This window comes from Rhododendron vialii, chromosome 9a, assembly GCF_030253575.1.
Source record: "Rhododendron vialii isolate Sample 1 chromosome 9a, ASM3025357v1".
NCBI classification, from domain to species: Eukaryota; Viridiplantae; Streptophyta; class Magnoliopsida; order Ericales; family Ericaceae; genus Rhododendron; species Rhododendron vialii.
The window spans coordinates 2182738-2206102 of record NC_080565.1 but is presented as its reverse complement, the minus strand read 5'-3'; the positions used below and the strand labels follow the sequence as shown (position 1 = coordinate 2206102).

The 23365-nt window shown below is 38.3% G+C and overlaps 3 protein-coding genes across 3 annotated transcripts; 1 reads left to right on the top strand and 2 right to left on the bottom strand.

Annotated features, from left to right (window-relative positions):
* Window positions 1-773: 773 nt before the first annotated feature.
* LOC131301919 (putative disease resistance protein RGA3) lies at window positions 774-7737 on the bottom strand. Its single transcript, XM_058328425.1, has 2 exons — window positions 3159-7737; window positions 774-2995 (listed from the first exon to the last, which is right to left on the bottom strand). Coding segments are annotated over exons 1-2 (4350 nt in total). The 5' UTR covers window positions 7508-7737; the 3' UTR covers window positions 774-2994.
* A 6755-nt stretch (window positions 7738-14492) lies between these two features.
* Window positions 14493-15817, bottom strand: LOC131301918 (heavy metal-associated isoprenylated plant protein 39-like). Its single transcript, XM_058328424.1, has 3 exons — window positions 15658-15817; window positions 15350-15428; window positions 14493-15003 (listed from the first exon to the last, which is right to left on the bottom strand). The coding sequence occupies exons 1-3, from the start codon at window positions 15664-15666 to the stop codon at window positions 14795-14797; spliced, it is 297 nt and encodes a 98-aa protein (XP_058184407.1). The 5' UTR covers window positions 15667-15817; the 3' UTR covers window positions 14493-14794.
* A 585-nt stretch (window positions 15818-16402) lies between these two features.
* LOC131301630 (uncharacterized) lies at window positions 16403-19321 on the top strand. Its single transcript, XM_058328005.1, has 3 exons — window positions 16403-16421; window positions 16658-16877; window positions 19018-19321. The coding sequence occupies exons 1-3, from the start codon at window positions 16403-16405 to the stop codon at window positions 19295-19297; spliced, it is 519 nt and encodes a 172-aa protein (XP_058183988.1). The 3' UTR covers window positions 19298-19321.
* The last annotated feature ends 4044 nt before the right edge of the window (window positions 19322-23365 follow it).

Below are 23365 nucleotides of genomic sequence, written 5' to 3'. Positions count from 1 at the left end.
TAAAGAACTCAGAGCTACATCGAGGACTTCAAGAATCGTGAACAACCAAGGAAGAAGACTTGGTGGTTGTATTAATGATAAGGCATTGAATAGCAGTTTTAAGTAATAAGTTTGTTATGTCATTAGGTAATTTTTCCTTTTGCTTTTTCTTTAGAATGAATATGGATACTTTATTAGGGTAGATCCCCGCGTCTGCCCCAAATACGTGAATCAGGCCAGTCGCACGGTCCTAGACCTGCCATTTCACTGGGTTGGGCTCACGAATTTCAAGCCTCCACTTCCATTCAAGCATGTAGGCTATCATGATTCGGTTCGGCTCATTCGCAATTTGGATTGTGTCTTGCCCATTCCATTTAGTTCAAACCTTGCTTGGTTCGGTCAACTGCAATATTATTGTTCGAGTGTTACCTGTAGACATGAATACTTAATAGACCACGAGACATTTGACCTAACTTTTGTTTTTTGCCTCTTTTTTTCATCTTATTATTGGGTTTTCGTGACAATTTCAACTTTGTGAAAATTTTGTCAAACACTTGACAGAGCACTTAAAAGTTCATCAAAGGCGAAATGAGATAAAATAAATAAATAAATACAATTTCTTGACTTATTTTCGTTCATTTTTTTTAATTCATCTTGTCGTGAAGAATCAGATTAAGATTTTATTTTTCATCAAAACCTTCGCTGATGATGGAAATAAGCAATTGTGAAAAAAAGGTTCAAACTCAATCAGTCAATCTTACAAGCGTACACACAACATATATAACAGATCGCCATGATCAGCAAAATAATCATACAAGAAAAAAAATTACAGAATTGGCCCGAGAAGTAACAGCTACGAAGTTACGGAGCCATGGGCTGCGCACAGAGCAAACCGTTCTTCTTTTTTTTATCGGCCAACTGTTCTTTTGCCTTTTACTAGAAAAAAACATCTATTAAGTTCAAAATTATCCTAAATATGACAGAGAAAGCAAGTGAATTCCTTTCCACGACTTCGATTTAGTGAATCCACCAACAATCCAGAGCAGATGTCGCAATCTTGCAGTCAAGTGTGGTCTTCAGATGCTTTACAGATCTTGAGCTGAACATAATCTTCGTGTACCAAAACCGTCGACAGAATCGTTTTTTTTTTTCTTTTTTGCATCACATGAATACCAAAAACATTCGAGGTGAGGTGGAGATAGATGTTGGAAAATGGGCTATTTAACCTGTACATGAAACGATATAGCTTAGGAAATGAAGAAACAGAAGAAAGTAAACAGAATTAGATGCAGAAAGTAATGGATCATTTACTGGCTTCATGATTTTCACAGATTTGCAGGGCTTCAACCTAACCAGAGAAAAAGTTCTGTTGCTTTTGCGGATGTTGAACAACTTACAAAGACTATATTGCAGTCCATCCTTGCTATTCCTGAATGGTTCTTTACCTGTCAAGTATTTGGGAGTTCCCTTCACTTTACATTCTATATCTTGGTCTAACAAATTGCTCTCATATGGGGGCAGAGCACAAGTTATCAATTCTGTGTTGTTTAGCATTCAGACATTTTGGAGTTCTACATTCATCATTCCTTTTAAAATCTTGGCAAAAATTGAAAGTGCCCAAAGAGCATTTTTCTGGACAGGTCCTAATATGAAAACATCTGAGGCAAAGGTTAATTGGCATTCAGTTTGTAAACTTAAGGAAGAAGGCCTTGGGTTCAGGGTTCCCGAGGACTGGAACAAGGCAGCCATGGTTAAACATATTTGGGCTATATGTCAGAAATCTGACTCTTGGGTTAAGTGGGTGCATACCTATGTAATCAAGAGCTCCTGTTTTTGGACTACGAAGATTCCTCAAAATGCTTCCTGGACTATTAGGAAACTGCTTAAACTCAGAAGTTTGGTTCAGCCTCGGATAAAATGTGTTGTGTGCAATGGACAGAACACATTCCTTTGGTGGGACAACTGGCATCCTTTAAGCCCTCTGTACTTGAGGTAAGGAGACAGCCTTGGTCATAGTGTGGGAAGGGCTCTATTTGCTAAGGTCAGTTCAATCATTGAAAATGGGCGCTGGAAGTGGCCTAGAATGAGAAGTTTTGTTACTCAAGATGTTATATAGGCATGATCGTGACTGTTAGCCAAAGATCACATCACTTCGATCAAATCCCATAGTCATGTCTATTCATAATAGCCATGTCTATATATTTGTCCCTAATAGTCAAACCTTTTGATTTGGTTGTCATGCCCGTTCATTTATCCTGAATAGACATACCTTGTGTACTTAAATCCAGTAGTGGCTTCTATTCATTTAACTTGAATAGATACACCTTTTGGATAAGAACCATTCACCAATAATTACATTCAATATCCATTAAAGTAATTTGGAAATGTTCCAACATAATCAATTACAGTGACACGATTCTCATTTGATTGTATGGAGTCCAACTTTTGACACATTAAGTGCTTCATTACTACAAAGAACGAACAAATAGTTACACAGAGCTAAGAAAGAAATTAGGTTTGGTTTGATCCAAAGGCAAAATTAACCACTTCCCAACAATGTAATGTCTATTACAAGATTCTAAAGGCTGATTCAGCTATTTTGCAATCTTTGCTAGCCTCATTAGCGGGAGACTGGGCATCAAAGTCCCTGATTAAAAGCTTCACTTCGAGCTACAAACCACTGACCACACAAGCTTATTGAGTCTGGACGGCAATCTTAAAAAGTTTGAAGGAAGACAGGAAAAGTTCGCGGCTAAAGAAAAACTTGGTCAGAAAAGTGTTAAAAAAAATTGTACAAGCATAAGAGAACAGAAACAACATTTAACATTAACAAGAAATGTATAAGCATAAGAGAACAGAAACAACATTTAACATTTACCCACTAGCCTAAGCTATGCAAAACAAAGAAGCTGCAAAAGGTGAGAAATTACAGGATTGGCAGGGGACCTTCCATGCTTTATCTCCATGAAACAGAATTGCAGAGGCTTCACTTCAGCTCAAGCTAACTTCAACAAATCTGAAGCCCAATAAATCATGCCGAAGAAATTAGGTTAGATAACACATTCCATGCACTCTTTTCATTTTACGCACATGGATAGCAACACAAGTATGGCAAATCTTGGAGTAAAGGAGAAGTGTGTGTGTCAGAGAGAGAGAGAGAGAGAGAGAGAGACAATTACCATTTCTTGAATTTGATATATTGAAGATGAGCTATCTTGTGCCACTCTTCACCCTTCCCCTTCAGGCATCTTTCCGAGAGAAGGGGACAAGACTCTATAGTCAAAGATTGTAAATTGGTGAGGCGTTGAATTGCTTTCAGTGAGGGCAATCTCATCAGATTCTTGCAACACTGGAGCGTCAATGATTGGAGGGATGAGAAGTTGCCTAGCCACTCCGGTAGAGCTTCCAACCCATCGAAAGAGTAAATTTCCAACTTTCTCAAGGCATTGAAGTCCTGAAGTTGATCAGGAAGGTACTTGCACTTTGGCCAACCCCATAAACTTAAAGACTCCAGAATTTCAACACTTTTGGTGGGCCAAGGGAAATACTCAAGCTCCTCTGAGAATGTACCTATCTCCAACATTTTGAGGCTGGTCAAGCAGAAGAATCCCTCCTCCCACGATCTCGCCCATTTTGGACAACCTCCGACCATCAGATTCTGAAGAGTTGTGAGGCTGCGGAATTCATCCAGATCAGGTATATCTAAGTGTGGACACCAAGTTATCTCTAATACTACAAGGGTTGGCTTTAGCAACCCTTTTGGCAAACATCTCAACTTACTGCACCTCAGAATCGAAAGTTGTCGAAGAGATGTTAGGCTGTTGAATATTCCTGCTTCTGTTTCTTCAATTATGTACATCAGGTTAGGACAATCACAAATTTCAAACCTCTCAAGGGACGATAGGTTTAGCAGCTGTTTTGGGAAATAATGCAGCTCGTTCAACCCCTTTACTTTCAGATTTCTTAAGGATTTACTGCTTTTTTCAAGCAAATCATCCAAGAACATAGCAGTATTCTTCGAACCTGGATCTACTCCTATGGTGGTCAAGGAAAGCCTATACTTCATTTCAAAGTCCCCACAAGAAGCATCCACTGACAAGATAGATAAATTCGGAACAATCAACATATAACCTGGAATTGTTGTCAACTGAGGGCAATTCCAAATATGTAACCTCTCGAGACAAGGAAAGAACTGCTTTGTACTAGTAGTAGCAACAGGTAATGATGATACATTGGGATTGGGTAGAGACTTCAGGTTAGCGCAATCACATATCTCTAACCTCGAAAGTGACGCCAGGTTGAGCAACTGATTTGGGAAATAATAGAGCTCATTCAACCCCTTTATTTTCAGTTCTCTAAGGGATTTGCTGCTTTTTTCCAGAAAATCTTCTAAGAAAAAAGCAATACTTTTGGAATCTGGATCTACCACTATGCTGGTCTTGTAGGGGGTATACCTCATTTCAAAGTTACCATAGGAAGAATCCACTGACAAAAGAGATGCATCCCGAAAGGACAACAAAGGACCTAAAATGGAAAACAATTGAGGGCAATTCTTGGCATATAAATTCTCAAGACCAGGAAAGAATTTCATATTTGTAGCAGCAAAGGGCAATGATGATACCTCGGACCAAGCTTCAAGCTTTGACATATTAGAAAGAGTGACATTTCTCAATGCTAGAAATAGTACTACTACTCCTCCTGCCCCACTACTGCTACTCTTATCAAGGACACCACCTTTATCCAATACATGGCTATCCAGACCAATATGCGTCAGATTATCCAATCCATCCATTTCAACAATTTCGAGATGTGGAATGTGTCCTAGTGGAATAATTGAAATCAACTGAGGGCAATTCCGGATACATAACTTCTCGAGACAAGGAAATAACTCATTTGTACTAGTGGCAGCAGTGGGCGAAGACGGTAGGTCTGACCATTCTTCAAGGCCAAGCATATTGGACAAAGTTAGTATTCTCAATGCTGGAAATACTCCTCTTCCTGCCCCACTGCTGCAACTACTACTACTATGGCAAATGCCTTCATCCCGTCCATAGAACTCAAGACCAATACGCTTTAGACTATCCAATCCATCCATTTCAACAACTTCAAGATGCGGAAGGTGTCCAAGTGCTGGGAGTTCTTCACAGAGTCTGCAGTATCGTAATTCGATCTTCACCAAATTTTCAAGCAACCAGGCATCTCTACTCCTCATCCATGATGCAAATCTCCGTCTTCCAAAATTTTCTAGCTTTAATCCCCTTAAATTGCTGTGAGGTTTAAGTCCTTCCAACACGCCCTCATGGTCAACGTTAGAATTTCCAAAGTCCTGATCCCAATGAAATCCCAACTCAGTAATGCCTGATTTTTCAAGCATTTGAGCCTGTTCTGCTTCTTCCTTGTCCTTCACGTGTTGGAGATCGTAAACATGTAATCTGCCTCTTAGCTTGGTTAAGCTTCCCAACTCTTTAATCTTATGACCCTTATCCTCACCCACAACAAAGAATGGTAGTGTTTGCAAAGAAGTCAAATGCCCTACCATCTTTGGCATTACTTTCCTATTTTCTTTTGTATCACCAATACATAAATGTCTCAAACTGACCATCTTATGGAATTCGTTTGGAATCTCTACCAAATTTGCAGATGGGGAAAGCCGAAGGGTCTGCAAATTGTACAGACAAGTGACAACATTCGGCAGTTTTTCAATACGATATTTTGACAAGTGAAGATACCTCAAATGTATAAACTTGCGCAAGGAACTTTGTAGATCTTCTGCATCATCTTCCAAACTGAGGGCACGCACACATTTGATTTCTCTTGTGTTTCGGGGAAAATATCCACTTAAAAATAGCGTCCTAAGTTTTCCAATATTCTCTTTTGAAAATTGAATCCTGCTTCCTCTCTCAAGCGACAATGATAGATGTTGAACCTCGGGGTGGTCCCTCACCTTTCTAGCCTTCAAAGTCAAACAATTACCATCTGAGAGCTCCACTGCAAGATCATGTACAAGATCATGCATCTTGCAAGTTTCAACATTGTTAAGCAGATCTAGTTTAACTTCTTGGAATAAGGAATTGCGTGATAAGATATTGAAATATTCATTGCCTACATCTTCCATTTCCAAATTGCTTCCTGAACTAGGCTGAAGATAACCTAGACCCATCCAAAGCTGAATAACCTCGTCCTTCATGATGGTTCGATCCTTTGGAAATATAGAACAATATGTAAAACATTGTTTCAAACATGGGGAGGGTAAGTGATCGAAACTAAGCCGTAATACAGGTAGAATTCCATCTTCTCTGTCAAGAGTTCCCCACATATTACTCTTCTCAATAGACTCCCATTCGTTTACATAATGCTTCGAGTACAATAGCCCTCCTAATGAGTTTATCGCTAATGGAACACCCTTGCACTTTTGTACCATTCTTTTACCAATAACCACCAAAGTTTGAGTTTCTCTTGGTCCTCCATTCGCAAATGCTCTTTTTCTAAACATGGCCCAACAATCATCTCGTGACAGTTCACTCAAACAATGAGTGAGAGTCGGAGATGCTTGCATAGCCGATAAAACATCCATACTGCGGGTTGTGACTAAAATTTTGCTTCCTTTAGAACCACCTATAGCGAGCAAACACGATCTCATTTCTTCCCACTTTTCTCCACTTGTGTTCCAAACATCATCTAGTGTAAGAAGGTATTTCTTCCCCTTCAATAACTCGGACTCCCCAAGTTTTCCAACAATTCCCTCCACGTTTGGTATCTCAGATTTCTTTCTAGTAAGAGATTGCACCATCTCATTCAATAACCTCTCGACTCTAAACTCATCATCGGAGACACAAATCCACATTCTCTTATCGAAATTGTCCACAACCTCATCCGCTCTGTAAACAAGTTGAGCAAGGGTAGTCTTACCAAGCCCACCCATTCCTACAACTGCAACGACCGGTAAATCCTCTCCTACATCAGAGTCCATTAGCAACATCTCTTTCACTACCTTGACATCTTCTTTCCTTCCAACAATATTCGAATCATCAACAAAAGGGTGAGTCAGCCTCCATTTACTAGGCTCAACAATAGTACTACCACTTAAGATCTGATCTATTGGCCTAAGACCCATTTCATTTCCCCCTCTGCAAACCTTGTCTAACAATGAATTAATATTCTTGACCTTAGTGGCGATCTTGGGACGAAATGCCAAGGGATTTGAGGGTGAAAAAAAGTTGCTTACCTTATCCCTCTTTCGTACCTCCAACTTGCTCTTAAGAGATTCATAATTAATTTCATCAAAGAGATTCTCAGCATCACATGTTGCAAGTTTGAGATTCTTCAGCCACAGTTTCATGACTTCTGATGGTATACTCCGTTTGTTTTCAGCATCACGTAAGAGAGACTGAATCATTGTTAACCTTCTGTGGAGGGAAGTGAGATCATCGTGGAAATTGAACACTGCGGCGTTGATTTGTTCAGTTGCCAGTGGGATCAAGCTAGTGAGGATTGTCTGGGCAGCAGAGATCAGAGGAGAAACTGACATTTTTGTTTTCTTTTTTGAAATGAAGTTGAGCTTGTTGGATCAACGGTAGATGGAAAGCTTGGGAACAAAAACGAAGATGGATGAAAGAGAAAATTTTGCGGAAAATTCAACAAAATCTTATGTATGCCGATTTTGTTGAATTATTGGTTGGTCTGTTGGAACACTTTTACGGTACACATAGCTGAAATGATGCAGAGAGGTGGAAAGCTGGAAAGCACGACCATCCAATTTAGGAACGGAAAATGATTTCCACGCTCTCATTTTAATTATTCATACTCTTTTTTTTAGGCCGTTGATTTTGTCACTTTTTTTTTGTTAATGTCACTTTTCTGCAAGTATATTTTTGGTGCACTCCCCTGCAAGTATATTTTTTTACCAAAAATATACTTGCAGAGGAATGGCGTTAACAGAAAAAAAAAAAGTGGCAAAATCATTTTCTTTTTTTTATTCATATAAATTTATAATATTGTCCTTAAATATGTAAAAAAGAAGATACGTAGTAAATTCAAGTGAATAAAGACAAAAAAAAGAGTAAATTTTATTTTGGTTCGATTTAAGTTAAAATCTGCCATGTTTTTCTGAAAATGGTGCTACTATAATTTTAGAGAGGGATGAATTCCTTGAAATGGTGCCGAGATTTTAGAGAGAGGGGGATTGGGGATGAAATGCATGGATTTTTCAGCAAGATTTATGGGATTTTTAGAAACTAAAATTTTGAATTTGGTCAAACGGTGACAACTCATTTTTTCGGGGGATTTGTGGAATTATGTTTCAATCCCAATATATATATATATATATGAGCACTTTTATTAGGATTATAAAAGATTGAAGATGAAAACGTAAGTTGGAAAAAGTACCGAATGGAAATTTGCGAAAAGTAGAATCTGAGGACGATTTTTTAAATCTTTTCATTCTAAAAAGGAGAATGTAAAAATTAATTTTCTTTACGAAAAGTCTATTTGCATTGACAAAAAAAAAAAAAGAAAGGCACAGATGATGCATAGATTTGCAGAGCTTTTACTAGGTGTGAGGTTGAATGGGTTAATTTCACTGATCTCCCCTGTGGTTTCTGACAATTTCAGAAACCTCCTCTGAGGTTTCTGAAATGTCACTGAGCTCCCTTACTTTTAAAAGTATTATCATGATTCCCCCTCCTACTAACATCCGTTAGTTGAATGGATGGGAATTGATGATGTCACCTGTTTTTGACCTTTTGATGCCCATATTACCCCTAAAGCATTTGTAATTCTTTCCAATAACAAATTATCCTTGTAAACAGAGATCCCTCATCACCTCCTGTTACCACTAAGAAAACCAGTTACAGTATAAGTTATAGGATTATAAACCATTCTCCCCAACTTTAGTTTGCTATATTTGTCTTCACAAGCACAAATATGCTAACCATACCAGTTTAATTAATGACTCATTCCTATTTTGGTATTTTTTCGTCTTTTCTGAATTTCTTTTTAGATACACGTTATTTTTTGGATTTATCATTCATCTCAATGAAATGAGATTACAAAGTAAAAAATTTTGACCAAAAGCAAAAAAAAATACGAAATACAAAAATGATTGAAATAGTCGGTATTTTTTTCTTTAGTGTTGTCCTATCTATTTTTTTTTAAATTTCGGCCTACATAGTTATTCTTTTTTAAATTCCTCTCATCGAGACAAATTATATATTAATCCAAAAAACTCTGAAAAAAAGCTAAACAACAAATTACGTAAGGTAAATAACACGAGAAAATGCATTTTCATCACATATCTTCCAAACACTACTCCTGTTGCATATCTCCCAAAAACTAAGTTATAATTCATTTTCATCACATATCTTCCAAATACTACTCTTGTTATAAAATGCATCATATACATATCATTCAAATACTTTGTCGATCTCAAAATACATTCTGTCCATAATTCAAAAAGCTAAAAAGTACGCTCCCAAACACCCATAATAGTCGCCCATGCTACCAACCCCACCCATCGCGGCCGACGACTCCAAAAACCAAAAGCTCACCCACGCCAAACATCACTATGTAAAGTGGGAAAGAATCGGTGCTTAAGAGAGAAATAGAGGGGGATTTTTGTGTATGCTATTTTTCCAAAGAAATCGCCCATGCACCCCGACATATCACCATGGAAGCTATGTTGTGGTGAATCCGACCCAAAAAAATGGAGGATTGTCTTGTCGATCAAAAAGAAAAAGTGGAGGTTTCGTCCATTCTTGTTGGGTCTTTAGTGGTAGATGGAGGAGGGTTTGTCTTTTGTCAAGTGATGTGCCTCCATTGTGAAAATTGGAAAGAAAAGTTCACAAAAACCAGAGAAATAAATTCGGAATACCGAAAACCATCCCGATCAACCAATACTGTGATTTGTTTCATTACTTTCTGTAATTGAGGTGTGAAATTGGTAATAAAAAGAAAAAAAAAAACCTTGAACTGGATGGGTTTTGTGCAAAAATTAGTTGCTGTTGTTTTTTGAGGCTTTCATATTGGGGTGGCGGTGTAAACGGCGATCACCGGCGAGGGCAGAAATAGGGTCAAAGGGGAAGCACTCAAAACGGCTTTTATTGTGAAAAACGAACATTAAAAAGGGTATTCAAGTCTTTTACTCCTAAAAACTAACATCGTTTAAACTACAGTGATGGACTGGGGGAATTGGGATAATATTTTCAAAAGTAGGGGAGGTCAGTGATATTTCAGAAATGTCAAGGGAGGTTCTTGAATTTGTCAGAAACCAGAGGGGAGGTCAGTGAAATTAACCCGAGGTTGAATACTTACTCTTTTTTTTGTAAAATTTGCAGAGCTTTTTTTTCAACGTCCAACTTTTGCAGAGGTGGAATGATGTAGAGAGGTGCAATTATTAAGACCTAGCAACAATTGGAGGAAGCTCTTGTCTAGTTTCATGCGGACCCCATTTGTGAGCTCACTCTCTACTCACAATAATGATCGAAATCGTTTATTGTTTTAAATTTCGTCAGACTTGTTAATTAAGTAAAAAAAATTAGTTTGATCAAATATCGATAAGTATACAATCGAAACTCATTTGTACATGGAAAGAATGGAATTGAAGTTTCGAATTTTTGTTTTCATCTCTTTCATCTTGTACAAATCTATTTCGATCCTTACTTATTAATGTTCCATCGAACTAATTTTAAACCGGAACAACAAGCTCGAAGATTTTGTAAAATTAGTAATGAACAATTCCTATCATATTCACCGGTCTTGATGGGCAATTATTCACTGGCTTTGGTGGGGGCCGTGCAATTATTCAAAAGCATGAGCAATTATTTACCGGTCTTGATTTGGCCGGGCCATCCAATAATTTGGTGCAATTATTGAGACCTTACAATTATTAGAGCTTCAAACTATTCCCTGGTCTTGGTGGTGGGTGTGCCATGACAATCCAATAATTTTCCCAGAGAATAAATTCTTTATACAATTGGTGTAAATATTTATTTATTCTAAATTAGTTATACGGGGTGGTTCAATGGACAATTATTTAAACACCTAAAAAAATACCTTATAGTTTTCGATCAAATTTTGATGATCTGAGTCGCTCAATGTGATCAGAACGTGATTTTAAGGGTGCCCGCGAGAAATCAGCAAAAAAAAAGACCGAAAAGAGCTTGATCTGAGCAGTTTTTAACTTAGATTTAATGAACGGTTCAATTAAAAACTGCTTAAAACAAGCACTTTCTGGTCTTTTTTTTTTGCTAATTTCTCGCGTGCACTCTTAAAATCATATTCTGCACACATTGAACGGTTCGGATCATAAAAATTTGATCGGAAACTATGTGATTGAGATTTGGGGTGTTTTTTTAAGTGTTTAAATAGTTGTCCATTGAACCGCCCTGTTAGATTTGGGGTGTTAATTATATTGCGACATGTATTAAAATAGTGGTCTTAATTAATAAAACATGGCGACATGGTTGAATGTAATTGATTTGAAAGAAACAAATGTTTACACCAGCGGTGTAAAGAATTTATTCTCATCTTTCCTAATGGAAATTCCACTTCCGAAATTGTAAAGAAACATGAAAACAATACATGAAAGTGTCCACGAAACAAAAATGAAGGGCTTGGATTTACAGCACTGTGAATCTGAGCCACTTTCATGTACTATATCGAGCCTCTTCTCATTCAGTAAAGTAATTGTTTAGCGTTAAAAAAAAATACTAATGGTTCAATCCCTTCTTTTTTTATTTTCGGTTTGTATAACTGATGGAAAAGAATATTCACGCAAAAAATTAGCTTGATCGGACGGCGTTTGATATATGAACAATTCTTGTTTGTGAAGAAAAAAATGCCTTCACAAATAAACGATTTCGATAATTTTTTGAGTCCATTGTGAAACCAACAATAATTTTGTGTGTGTGTGTTTAGCGTGTGTGGACCCCCACACTTACTATGAGTGAATTAATGTGATTGTGTGTTTTAACAGTTTGTGATAGTATTGAAAATTAAAATTGGAGGGGACTGGAGGGCACTGAACAGTTATTATAGTGGATGGAAACTCTGCTCGGTGCCAAACTCCAAGAGCATCCCAATCCAATCCTCAAATTCTTCCTCCATTTCTCCATTTGAGAGGATTCCAATATAATTTTATATTCAATAAGTGAGTTTGGAGAAATTCACTATCCTCGGATCCGGGGACCTTCTAGTAATTTTCACCCATTGTTTTCAACGGTTCGGATTTAAAAAAAACCCTTCCATGGAAGAGAATAACTCTTGCCTGGAAGAATTTATTTTAAATATGGACAATTGATTACTCCGATAGATGGTTGAAATCCTCACTATTATCCTATAGTGACTTTACTCACTACATGGTCCTTAAGTTGTCCTCAACCCCAACCACACATATTCTAAAGGTTACATCATTCTTAAACCGGTCGATATTTTCTCAACCGTAGTTCGCAACTTTTGATTTACGAGGTTCTCTCTTGCTCTCTGTGTTTTACTGGTGTGAATTTCTATTGTTTACATATATAATAAATTGTATCCAATAGTATATAGACATATGTGTATATATATGAAGTATATTTTATGGCACCGAGAATGCCACGACAACTTTGTTTAGTGCCATGATGTTTTGTGGAGTCGTACAATTCCACCCTTTGGCCGTTCTCCTTCTCGCTTCTCCAGTTTTATTTTACCCTTTTGATTCACTTCAAATTTTGCATTTTTCTAGCAGGCCGGTCGTCGGAGATCACACCATGGCGAGAGTTTGAGATCTCCTATTAGACACAACATCTTCGTCCCGGATATGACTAGATTATTGGACTTATCTCTTATAATCGTCGAATTGACTGAATTCCCCATGCCCAAAACTAAAACTCTCTCCTTTGATCTATAAAAAACATGAAAATTTAAGCTACCCAAAAAAACACAAACAGACATGCGTGCGCGCGAAATTGAAAGATTTGAAACAGAGACAATAATGGAAATAGATTGTGAGATCTTTAGGGGGGGGTGGGGTTTCAATGTCGTTCGGTGGTGGTTGATTTTAACTTTCAAATTACAGATGATAGAGGAGCACGAGAGAAAAGTGGGTCCGTCTTTCAAAAAAAGAGAGAGAAAAGTGGATCCCGTGGTGCATGGTAGTGATAAATTGTGGAAATGTATTTGAGATTCTGAGAGGCGGGTCGTAGTATGCCGATGCTGCAAACGGGAGAAGAAGGGGATGGGGGAGGAAAGGAAGGGAAGCTGGAAGGTACATCAGTGAGAAAAATGGGGGTGATAGATAGAGAGTGTGTGCGCTCTATTGTTTACTGAAAAGGTTAGTATATTGGTCGGTGCACATCTAGCAGTCGTGGCAAAAGATTTTGTCGTGGCATTGGCACTGCCCTACAGCTCTATTTATTAGGTCTCGTTCCCGAAATCTTCTTAAAAAATAAATACTTATTTTGTCACTTCTCATTAAAAAATAAGAAGGATCATTCCACAAAATCCAAATAAAAAGTTCCTTTCACATTTTCAAACTCAAAAATCATGTAAATGAAAAAAAAAAATCAATTTTTTTTGCACCATATTAAAGATCTCAATGAGATCTATCAAACAAGATCCATAGTGATAGGAAAATTATTTGCATAAACACATGATTTTTGAGCTTGAAGTTGCCTTATACAAAAAATAAGACTGTTGCTATGATAATGGGCGCCGGCGGAGGGAAATCGTACCGGCGGCCGCGCCGGGCCGTCTCCGGCCACCGGACGGCCGATCCGAGCCGTCCAAAAATTCTAAAAAAAAAAACTGAGGGGGCTATCACGAGAATCAACGGCATCCGAGTTATGTAGGGTGCTTGATCCGAGCACCCATTTTCCGTGTATATGTGATGATCATATATACACGGAAAAGGAGTGCTCGGATCAAGCACTTTACACATTTCGGATGCCGTTGATTCCCGCGATGTCCTCCTTGATTTTTTTTTTTAGAATTTTTGAACGGCTCGAATCGGCCGTCCGGTAGCCGGAGATGGCCCAGCGCGGCCGCTGATACGATTTCCCTCTCCGGCGCCCATTGGTTCCTATATAAATTCTGAAAAATAAGCACCTCCTTCTTATGTTTTGGAGAACAAGCCTTCTTATTCAACAAAAAATAAGTTCTTATTTGGGTTGTGAAACACAGCCTAAGTCTATTACCCTATTAATGTGTATTTTTTTTTATTACAAAATCTTCATCTTTTGGATAATGAATACTCCCTCCGTCCCAGTTTGTTTGTCCCCTTTTTGAGAGCGTTTGACCTCTCAAAGAATTGGCTATAATTTTCAATTCGTAATGTTTTTAATATGCAATATGGATCTTGTTTGATAGATCTCAATTAGTTTTATTATACAAAATTTTCAAAATCATAAAAAACATTATAAATTGTAAGATATTAGTATATTTTTGAAAAACACGTATTTCGACAATTGAACAAACAAATTGGAACGGAAGGAGTATCAATTTTTTGACTTTTCAAATTGACATGTACTTAATGCTTAGTATTGATAATTCAACCACTCCTTTATTTCATATGCCTTCATTTTTATGCCTAGCAGAAGATTAATAATTATAAATTAAATGCATAATTTACAAGATTGTATCCTTGACGCATCCGCATCTGTATCCTACTTTTTTAGATTTTGCCTTGTCATCCGTGCATGTGCTTCATAGCAAATAACACAAGAATTGGGTATTCTTCGGCACTTCTATGATGGTTTTGGCTGATGCATGTTAGGAGGAGGGCGTTGATGGTAGGCCAGAATGGGGAGAGGATGTTGGTAACAAGAGGCCATCTGATTGCGCTTCAAAACATCATCTTTGAATCTTTCTTCTTCTCATCTGCTGCTGCTTTCTTGGACTCTGGTTCTTCTGCTGGACCTACTGAGGCAAGTTCTGCGAAGCCGCACGACTTTCTCAATGCAATCGTTAGTTTCACTGGATCTAGGGAGCCGGAGACCCCAGTCACTGTCAATCTGTTTTGGTCCTTCACATCCACAACAATTGATTCAACCCCTGCAATTAAAAACATGATGATATACCCATAAAACAGCCAGATCTATGGAAAATTGATCTGGGTTTTGTCTGTCTCTTGGATATTCGGCTTCTAAATGAGAATACTCGTTATATAAGGATCCAAATATTTCCCAAAAGAAAAAGAAAAAACAATGAAGAGCCGAATAAAGTAAATTCCCTTAAATTCTAGTTTGACACACTGCCTATAACCTATAACCGAGTAAGTCGTATAACTGGTGAAATTGAACACTAACACCTCTACTTAATTTTTTATAGACAAATATACATTCAAACAGAAATAGAAAATAGAAAATTGAAATACTTTTGAAATTCCTAAAAACAGTACCTGGGAGGCTATAGGCTGTACTCATGGCCCTTCGCTTGGCTTTGTCGTCAGAGAGCCCCGCTACTGCCACCACCACTCTCTGTCATAAGCAAAAAACCCGAAATCGACAAAAGATCTGAATTAGGGAAAAATCGAGTTAAGCTTAAACCAGGTTAATCATACTAAAGAATCTGAACCCTGTTAAAAGGAAAATATTTGAACAAAGGAATCCAGAGCAAGAGTTGGAAAAGGGTGAAGAACTTTTCTGGGCAATTCATAATCGATGGGAATAGCATGAACTGAAAATGGACCAAAGTAAGAAATCATGCCATCCTCATTTTTCTCTCAGATTTTGTTTCTCTGAGGGAAATTCCTCAAGGAAAAAAGTGCAGATCTGGACGGAAAGAATTAGGTATTTTTCAGAGAGGAGAACCCCCAGAAGTTGAAGAGGAGAGACGTACTGGGTCAATGTAAACGAGAGCATGGTGCTCATATTAAATATGGATCTTTAGATTAAAAAGTACTCCTAGGTAATTTACAGCCCTTAATTAAAATCACTCACCAAAGTAGTACGATGAATTTGCTAAAAAAAAAGATTTTAAAAATTTTTGACCAAAAAACGTAATACCACAGAAACAGATATATATATATATATATATATATATATATATATATATATATATATATATATATATATATATATATATATCGGGACGGTTCTAGGGACACCCAAAAAATCACCTCATAGTTTCCGATCAATGTGATCAGAACGTGATTTTAAGGGTACCCGTGAGAAATCAGCAAAAAAAAAGACCGGGAAGGGCTTGATCCGAACAGTTTCGAACAGTTTTTTATTGAACGGTTCAAATAAAAACTGCTCAAATCAAGTCTTTCACGGTCATTTTTTTTGCTAATTTCTTGCGGGCACCCTTAAAATCACATTCTGCACACATTGAACGGTTCGGATCATAAAAATTTAATCGAGAACTATGAGATTGAGATTTTGGGTGTTTTTTTAGGTGTCCCTTGAACCCATCACCCAAAAAAACAAAGCACTTACTACACTTGTTGCAAATGGAGGCCGCTATTCGCAGTCCTTTATTTTCTCTCATAACCCATTTCTTTCACTTCACCAATCACCCATATATTTAATATAAAATTTACTTCCAACCAATCCATAAAATTCACTTATGTTTTGTTTAGATTGGAGTTTGAAATTTTTTTTGAAAAATAGTAGGGATAATAAGTGGAGAGAAATAGAAAGAGTAATGTTAAAAGTAGATAGAATCTAGGAGAAATTTTTTGAAAAATTCTTTTTGAATTACGAAGAGTACAAGACATTAAACTTCCCAATATACCTCTTCTCACTTAAACACCTACACTATCCCTCAAATAACACTTTCACCCTAAAATCAAAACAAAGCCTCTCTCTCTTCTTCTATGCGTTCGTGTCTCTCTTCCTCCATAGCCACCGCCCCAAAGCAGGAGCTGGCACTGTCGCACCACCGTCGCCGGTCCACCGCCCCAAACACGATTCTCCCACATCAAGGTACATCGTTCTCCCTCCTTCCCCTCTCATCCTCATCTCTCCCTTTTCCGTCTATATACATACATACATACATTGATGCCTTTTTTTCAAAGATTTTCAAAGACAACCCATTTAAGCCCTGGAATAGAAAACTCATAAATTTGGGAAATTGATGTGGATTTACCTTGTATTGCCTCGTTAGGATCTGCCTTGACTGCTGCTGTTTCTTGCTCTTCAGTACTTCCAATCAAACCAGAGCTTTGGTTTGCAACTGTAATGGGTCTAAACCCAGATGGGTAATCTCCAATGGATCTTGGTGTGGTCTTAGGGGGTTTATCTCTCTAAAATGAAAGTAGGACTGCCCCCTAAAAAACCTTTCTTTCTTTCGTTGGCTATTTCTTTGTAAAGAAAACAAAGAAATTTTTTTTCCCAGTGTTGCTTTTGAAATCATGTAAACATTGTTTGTGAGGAAGAGGAAGATACTGTCCTTGAGGATGAGGAGGTGAAAAATTATCAATTTAACAAAAAAAATGAAATATTGTAGGGAGATATTCTCGAACAGGTACAGTTAGTTGCCGAACACGTGATGTACGGAAGCACGTACTTCATACGACAGGTGGTACCACCGGGTAGGGCGGTGAACGGTGATATGGACCAGCGACATGAGAAGTCATTGGTCCATATAGTCTGTTCGGCGATTGTAAGGATAAAAGACATGTGAAGTCATTTGTCCAAATATAATGATAAGGACCAGTTGCATGTGAGGTCATAGGACCAGGCAATCTGTTCGGCAATGAGATAGCCGAACAGGTAGTGTACTGTAGGAAAGGCAGCCTTAAATGTTAAAGCGGCAGGAACGCTCTAGAAGGTTCCAGAACGGTGTTATTCCGTAAGAAAATAAGATCCCGAGTATATAGGGTCAGGGAAAGACACTCGATGTGAATGGGGATGTTTGGCTAACCATGGAAAAGAGTCCTGGAAGGGTTAAGCTAACAAGACCGATAATGGCACGAGAATCCAAGAGATCCTGGATTCCTCTACGAGATAGGAATCCTAGGGGAACATGGATACTTGGGCAGCAAGCATCCGTAAATCTATAAATACGAGATAAACCTGGAGGTAAAAGGTACGCAATTCTTGGCATTCATACTATTCACCTATTGATAATTAGGGTTTATTGATCAGTACGTGATACTAACTTTGGCATCGGAGGGCCTTTGCCACGAGAGGCAGAGGTGCGCTCACCCTTTGTCTGTCTTGCAGATTAGGGTTCTGACGACGAATTAGGGTTCCGATAAAGAGGCACGAATAAGCCGTTGCACTCCAGGTTGACCCGAAGCATCAATCGTTTTCATCCCCCTACAAATATGTAAGTTCAAGGTGGGTAAATCGGTTGAAGGTGGGTTTCATATTATTATGGTTTAGGTCTTTGTTGTGATGAATTGAAGTAGCTTTTAGTAATTGGAGATTGAGACATAACTTCCTCTTTTTAGCTTTTCAACATTTTCCTCTGGAAGATTTATAAGACCAGTTATAAAGTCAATAATATGGGATGTGTGAGAGGTAATGTTAGTGAGGAACAACTGCATTTCGTAATGCTTTACCGTTTACTGTTTTACGAAATTAGTTAGTTAATGACTGGCCAAGCAGATCTAGGTGAGGCAGGTAAGTGCATAATCCAAGCTGTGGTTGTGTAAGTAAGAGGGACACGAAGTAGGTTGGAGGCTATCTTACATTGGTAAACAATTTCGGTAACCAAGAACAGTATTACTTGCATATTTTCGGTTTTTGAATGTCGAAATATGTAAGAACTTTCAGTAACCAGAAATCAAAATTGTTTACCACTTTCAGTAATCAGAAACCGAAAATTATAATTATTTTTTCTTCAATTTTACACTTGCTTTAGTATAAATCACCACTAAGTGCAGGGATTAAGTGTTATGTGCATGAAACTGTTTATATTTGCCGAAAAGGTAACCTGAAGTGTGAGAAACAATAATAGTTCATAGCTGTTGGAATGTTGGAAGTAGAAGTAGGTGTTTTCCTACCCTTGAACATGCGTAGGACATACAACTTACGGATTTTAGGAGTATTATTAGCATTATTAACTTTTTTTTGACTTTTCGAACTTTTAAGTTTGCATTACTGTTATTATATGCAGGTTATCATGCGTCCATTGCGTCGAGGCCAAGGCCAGGGTCAGGGTCGGGGCTGGGTCAAGGGCCAGGCCGAAGTGTATCCACAGCCACAGGAAGAGGAAGATGTTGTCTTTGAGAACATACCTGAGGGTAGAGCTTGAGTTTATGATGTTAGATAATCATTGGTTGTATATTTTGGTTGGCGAACAACATACATTTTATTTGTGGATGTTTATGAATGTTGGATATTTGATATCTAGAAATGTTGGCTATGATGTTCGACATATTTTGTTTGGTTTATGATGTAAATTGCGGTTGCACGTGTTTTTTGTGGATGTCGATACTAGCAAAATCTTGTTCCTAAAATTCGGTCTACATCTAATGTGTAAAAAATAAATCCATCGAATGCTCGAAATGATAAACTACTATGATATCAGTACATAATTTGAACAACATAGTTGGATTACATAAACTTAAACTAGCAATCACGATTACATAGAATGAAACTGAAAACTGAATTCATCATTGCCCTTTATTAGACTTAGGGCCCGATTAGATGCTGTATGAGTTTTGGGTGTATTATTTATGAAGGGGGATAAGATAGTCGGGGGTATTAATTAAGAAGGGAGGACTCACATTGATGTGACATTTATAGAGGGTGTATTAAAAAGTAGATGGTTTGGATGATATATTAGAAGGAATGGTGTATGATGTAAAAAATTGTCAAATGACTCTTTTGCCGTTGTGCAGTTCCAAACTTTATTATGCATAACATTAATTATATAATTGCAAAACTTAATATATTTAATTATTTTTCGACAATTCTAAGTTATAATAATTTACTTCATTAACTAATTAAATAATTTAACAAATTTGTAAAATATAAATTTCATTTTTTTTAAAGTAGGGAAACTTTTAATACACATGGTCACACATGTGTTTTTCAAAATTGTTTGTGACCATTGGATTGCTCTCCATTATTCTACACCATTTATTTGGGTTGGTTTCAACTACACTTGATAATTTTTCCATTTTCCCAACTTTGTGAATATCGACTGATTTTCAGTCTTTCACATTTTCCCAACTACATGTATAGTTGTATACGTAGAGAGAGAGAGAAGAGAGACAGAAGCGCAGAAAAAGAAGGAGGAGCAGCCCCCCGATTGTCTCTCTTCCGATCTGTACACAACCCATCCCCAATTCGATAATCGTCTTTCTCTCCGATCGGTGGGTTGTCTTGTCTATCTCTCCGATTTGTACACAACCCACCCTCAAGAACAGGACATCTCTCTCTACGTATACATACATGTTTTTTGTGTGTGTGTGTTTATGTGGGGGTGCTGGTGGTGATCTGTTGTTGTTGGTGTTGTTGTTCTCCTTCTGTTTCTCTGTAGCAAATAGAGAGAGGGAGAGCCATTGGGGAAGGGGGGTGAAGAGGGGTGTTTTAGTAAAAAATTAGGCGTGTACACCCGGATTAGCTATTGTTACCTGGGAGGGTAGCAATAATTTATGGCTGTGAATGGTGTATTAGTGAATACGGGGATTAGTTAATACAGGGGGAAAAGTGGATGCCAAACCGTGTATTCACCTCTCATCAGGGTGTATTGTGTAATACACCCACCGTATACACCATCCAATCGGGCCCTTAGGATATCTCTCAGTTTAGACAATGACGAAACACATATAACCACCAACATAGTTGACTGCTCTGAAGACAACCTCCCCGGATAACCGCATCCTTAATCCTTGGCCTTCGGTTCTTTGCCATTCTCTTTGATGCCTTATCAAATCACAAACTCATTTTTTTTACCGATAGATATTATCTAATGTCTTAACTCATCTTTGGATGGAAAAATCTACAAACATGATTGAACAAAAACATTCAATAGCAGTAAAAAAACAAAATCAAAAGAACCAATTATCCACCTGTTTGAAAACATTCACATTTTTCGTTGTAAACTCCCGTGTGAAATCATATAGGGGCACTGGACTTATGTGACTGCCGTGCGTTGAAGAATCACCCTGAAGAAAGTATCAAAAATTCAAAAGTCCATCAAAACAAGTTTTCTAGCTTTTTGGGTCTGTTTGGGTAAGTGAATGTCAAAAATATATATAAAATTCGGTATCTAATTGTTGAAAATAAGTATCAGTTTCGGTAAGTACTTGTCGAAAATATATACGAAATACATTTCGGTAAATAGCTGTTGAAAAAAAGATTATATTTCGGTAACTACATTGTAGACACTCCAATCTGGGCTTCCAGATTAGTTTACTTTGGGTTTTTGATTCTCCAATGATGAAACGGATCAAGAACACCCCGGGAATGATAAGTGTTTGAGCTTTGAGTGTTTGCAAAACCCTTGAACGTAGCCTAATCCTACGCCACTTCAAAAGCCAAAACCCCTACTGGCACGCGCTGGTTGAGAGCCTGCGCGCGCAGATCAACTTGACAGGTGTTGGTCAATGGTCAAAGCTTGGTCGTTGACCAACGCGTGAGTAGGTGGTACACGCGCGCGCTGTTCCACGACCATCACGTGCTGGTCAAATTGCTAGGTGGTGGTCAACAGTCAAAGTTTGACCGTTGACCATCGCGCCCGGGCGCAACCCTCGCACACCGAACTACTCTATCATGTGCCGGACTGAATCCATCGCGCGCCAGAGCGCAATGACTGTTCCCACCAACTTTTCTTAAGGTGAAAACTTAGCCACCAATGCAACCTCAGCCAGCCTCGTGAACTGGCTGAATTCCTCTCTTTGCAACCCATATCTACCTCCCTCTCTCCCTATAAATACCCCATTTGTTCATCCATTTTAAGGGTTCAAAAAAAATTGATACATGAAGGGTTAGAATATCCATACACCAAGGGTTCATGTTTTTCAAAGGGTTACAAAATTCCAAGCTTCCAAAGAGTTACAAAAATTCAAAAGAACAAGTACAAAGGCTCTAGTGCTTTTCATCCAATTTCACATTCCTCTAAATACTTAAATAAACACCACAAATTCTATTTTCAACGTCAAAGCTCAAACACCTTTCAAACTCAAAAATCAAAGGTATAACATACCTACTGTTTTCTGTTTTGATCCCTGAGGGGGGCTGGCAGGGCCATGGTTGGTAATCAATACCAGTCCTAGTCCTAAAGCTAGCAAGGTTTCAAAAACCGTCGTGGTAGGAACCAGCGTGCGACGGTCCCACTCTCGCGCGCGACACTCTGTTGCTGAGCGCGATGGTCCGTGGGGGGATTGGTGTCCTACTGTTTTATGCTTTACTTTGTATAAATCACTGTGAGCATGTAAATAATCAGTTTACTGCTTTCCTTTGTTATATTTGTTAGCTTAGTTCAATATGAGTTTCTGCTGTTATGGAGTACCCTTGGGATCATTCTGGACCTGTCCCAGAACCCAGAAACATGCAAACCAAACACTGGTTTGGTTGCGCCAGGGCGCGACAATCGCGCGCCAGAGCGTGACCATCGCGCGCCGGAGTTCCACACTCGCGCGTCAGAGAGCCTCTGACTAGTGAGTGGCTTTGCACAGGTAGTTTGGTTTTAGGCCATTATTTTGTCCCCACACTATTTATGGGGTGTTTTGTTAAATTGTTGGGCTTTTCAGCCTTTAAAGTGCTTAGAACTGTGTAAATTAACTGCTTGGTTTGTCCTGGGTGTGTACTGGTCCTTCCAGAGCCCAGAAAGGGATAAAATACAACCTGTTGGAAGAATATCAACTCGCGCGCGATTGTATGTGTTTGTCGCGCGATGGTTGGCTTGCATGCACGTAGATCCATGCATACAAGTTGGCTATTGTCTGTGTCAAATTCATACAAAAGCACACTGTTTTGATATCCAATCGCAGTTTTGGATTTTATCTTTTTTCAATATTTCATCCATGCATGTTATTTATCACATCCTGCAAACATGTTACAGCTTTAATCCGCATTAAACTGTTCCCTCGCCCCTAATTGGTTAAAGAGTCGATTAATCAAACAGAATCGCAAACGTTTTCGCAAATATCTAAGTAGAGACCGATCTCCGGATTGGGCGAGAGGTGTGCCTTAAAACCCTTCCCCTCTCGTAACCTGGCTCCCGAACCCAGATATGGTTATGACAGACTGATGCCTTCACCTTTTTCAAATCAAATAGCGCAACAAGCGTTTTAAGTTCGGTTCCTTGGGTGTTGGACCTTCAAACCTAAGTGGCGACTCTGAATTGAACACTCGTCTGCCAAAAAAGCGCGCTCATCGATCCACCCCATTTTTCCGGGCACGCTGCACACAATGGCGACTCTGTTGGGAATCGAATCAATATTGGTCTATACTTAGATTTTAATACATTTGATAACAATCCCACAAAAGTCTATCAAAATAGTGAGCTTCGC

What these genes read in the sequence shown, in the direction of transcription:
- LOC131301919 (XM_058328425.1), bottom strand. Translation starts at nt 7,507, where the DNA reads ATGTCAGTTTCTCCTCTGATCTCTGCTGCCCAGACAATCCTCACTAGC.
- LOC131301918 (XM_058328424.1), bottom strand. An exon ending in TACAGCCTATAGCCTCCCAG is followed by an intron (nt 15,004 to 15,349) that starts GTACTGTTTTTA and finishes TTTTAATTGCAG; the next exon opens with GGGTTGAATCAATTGTTGTG.
- LOC131301630 (XM_058328005.1), top strand. An exon ending in CACGATTCTCCCACATCAAG is followed by an intron (nt 16,878 to 19,017) that starts GTACATCGTTCT and finishes TATTATATGCAG; the next exon opens with GTTATCATGCGTCCATTGCG.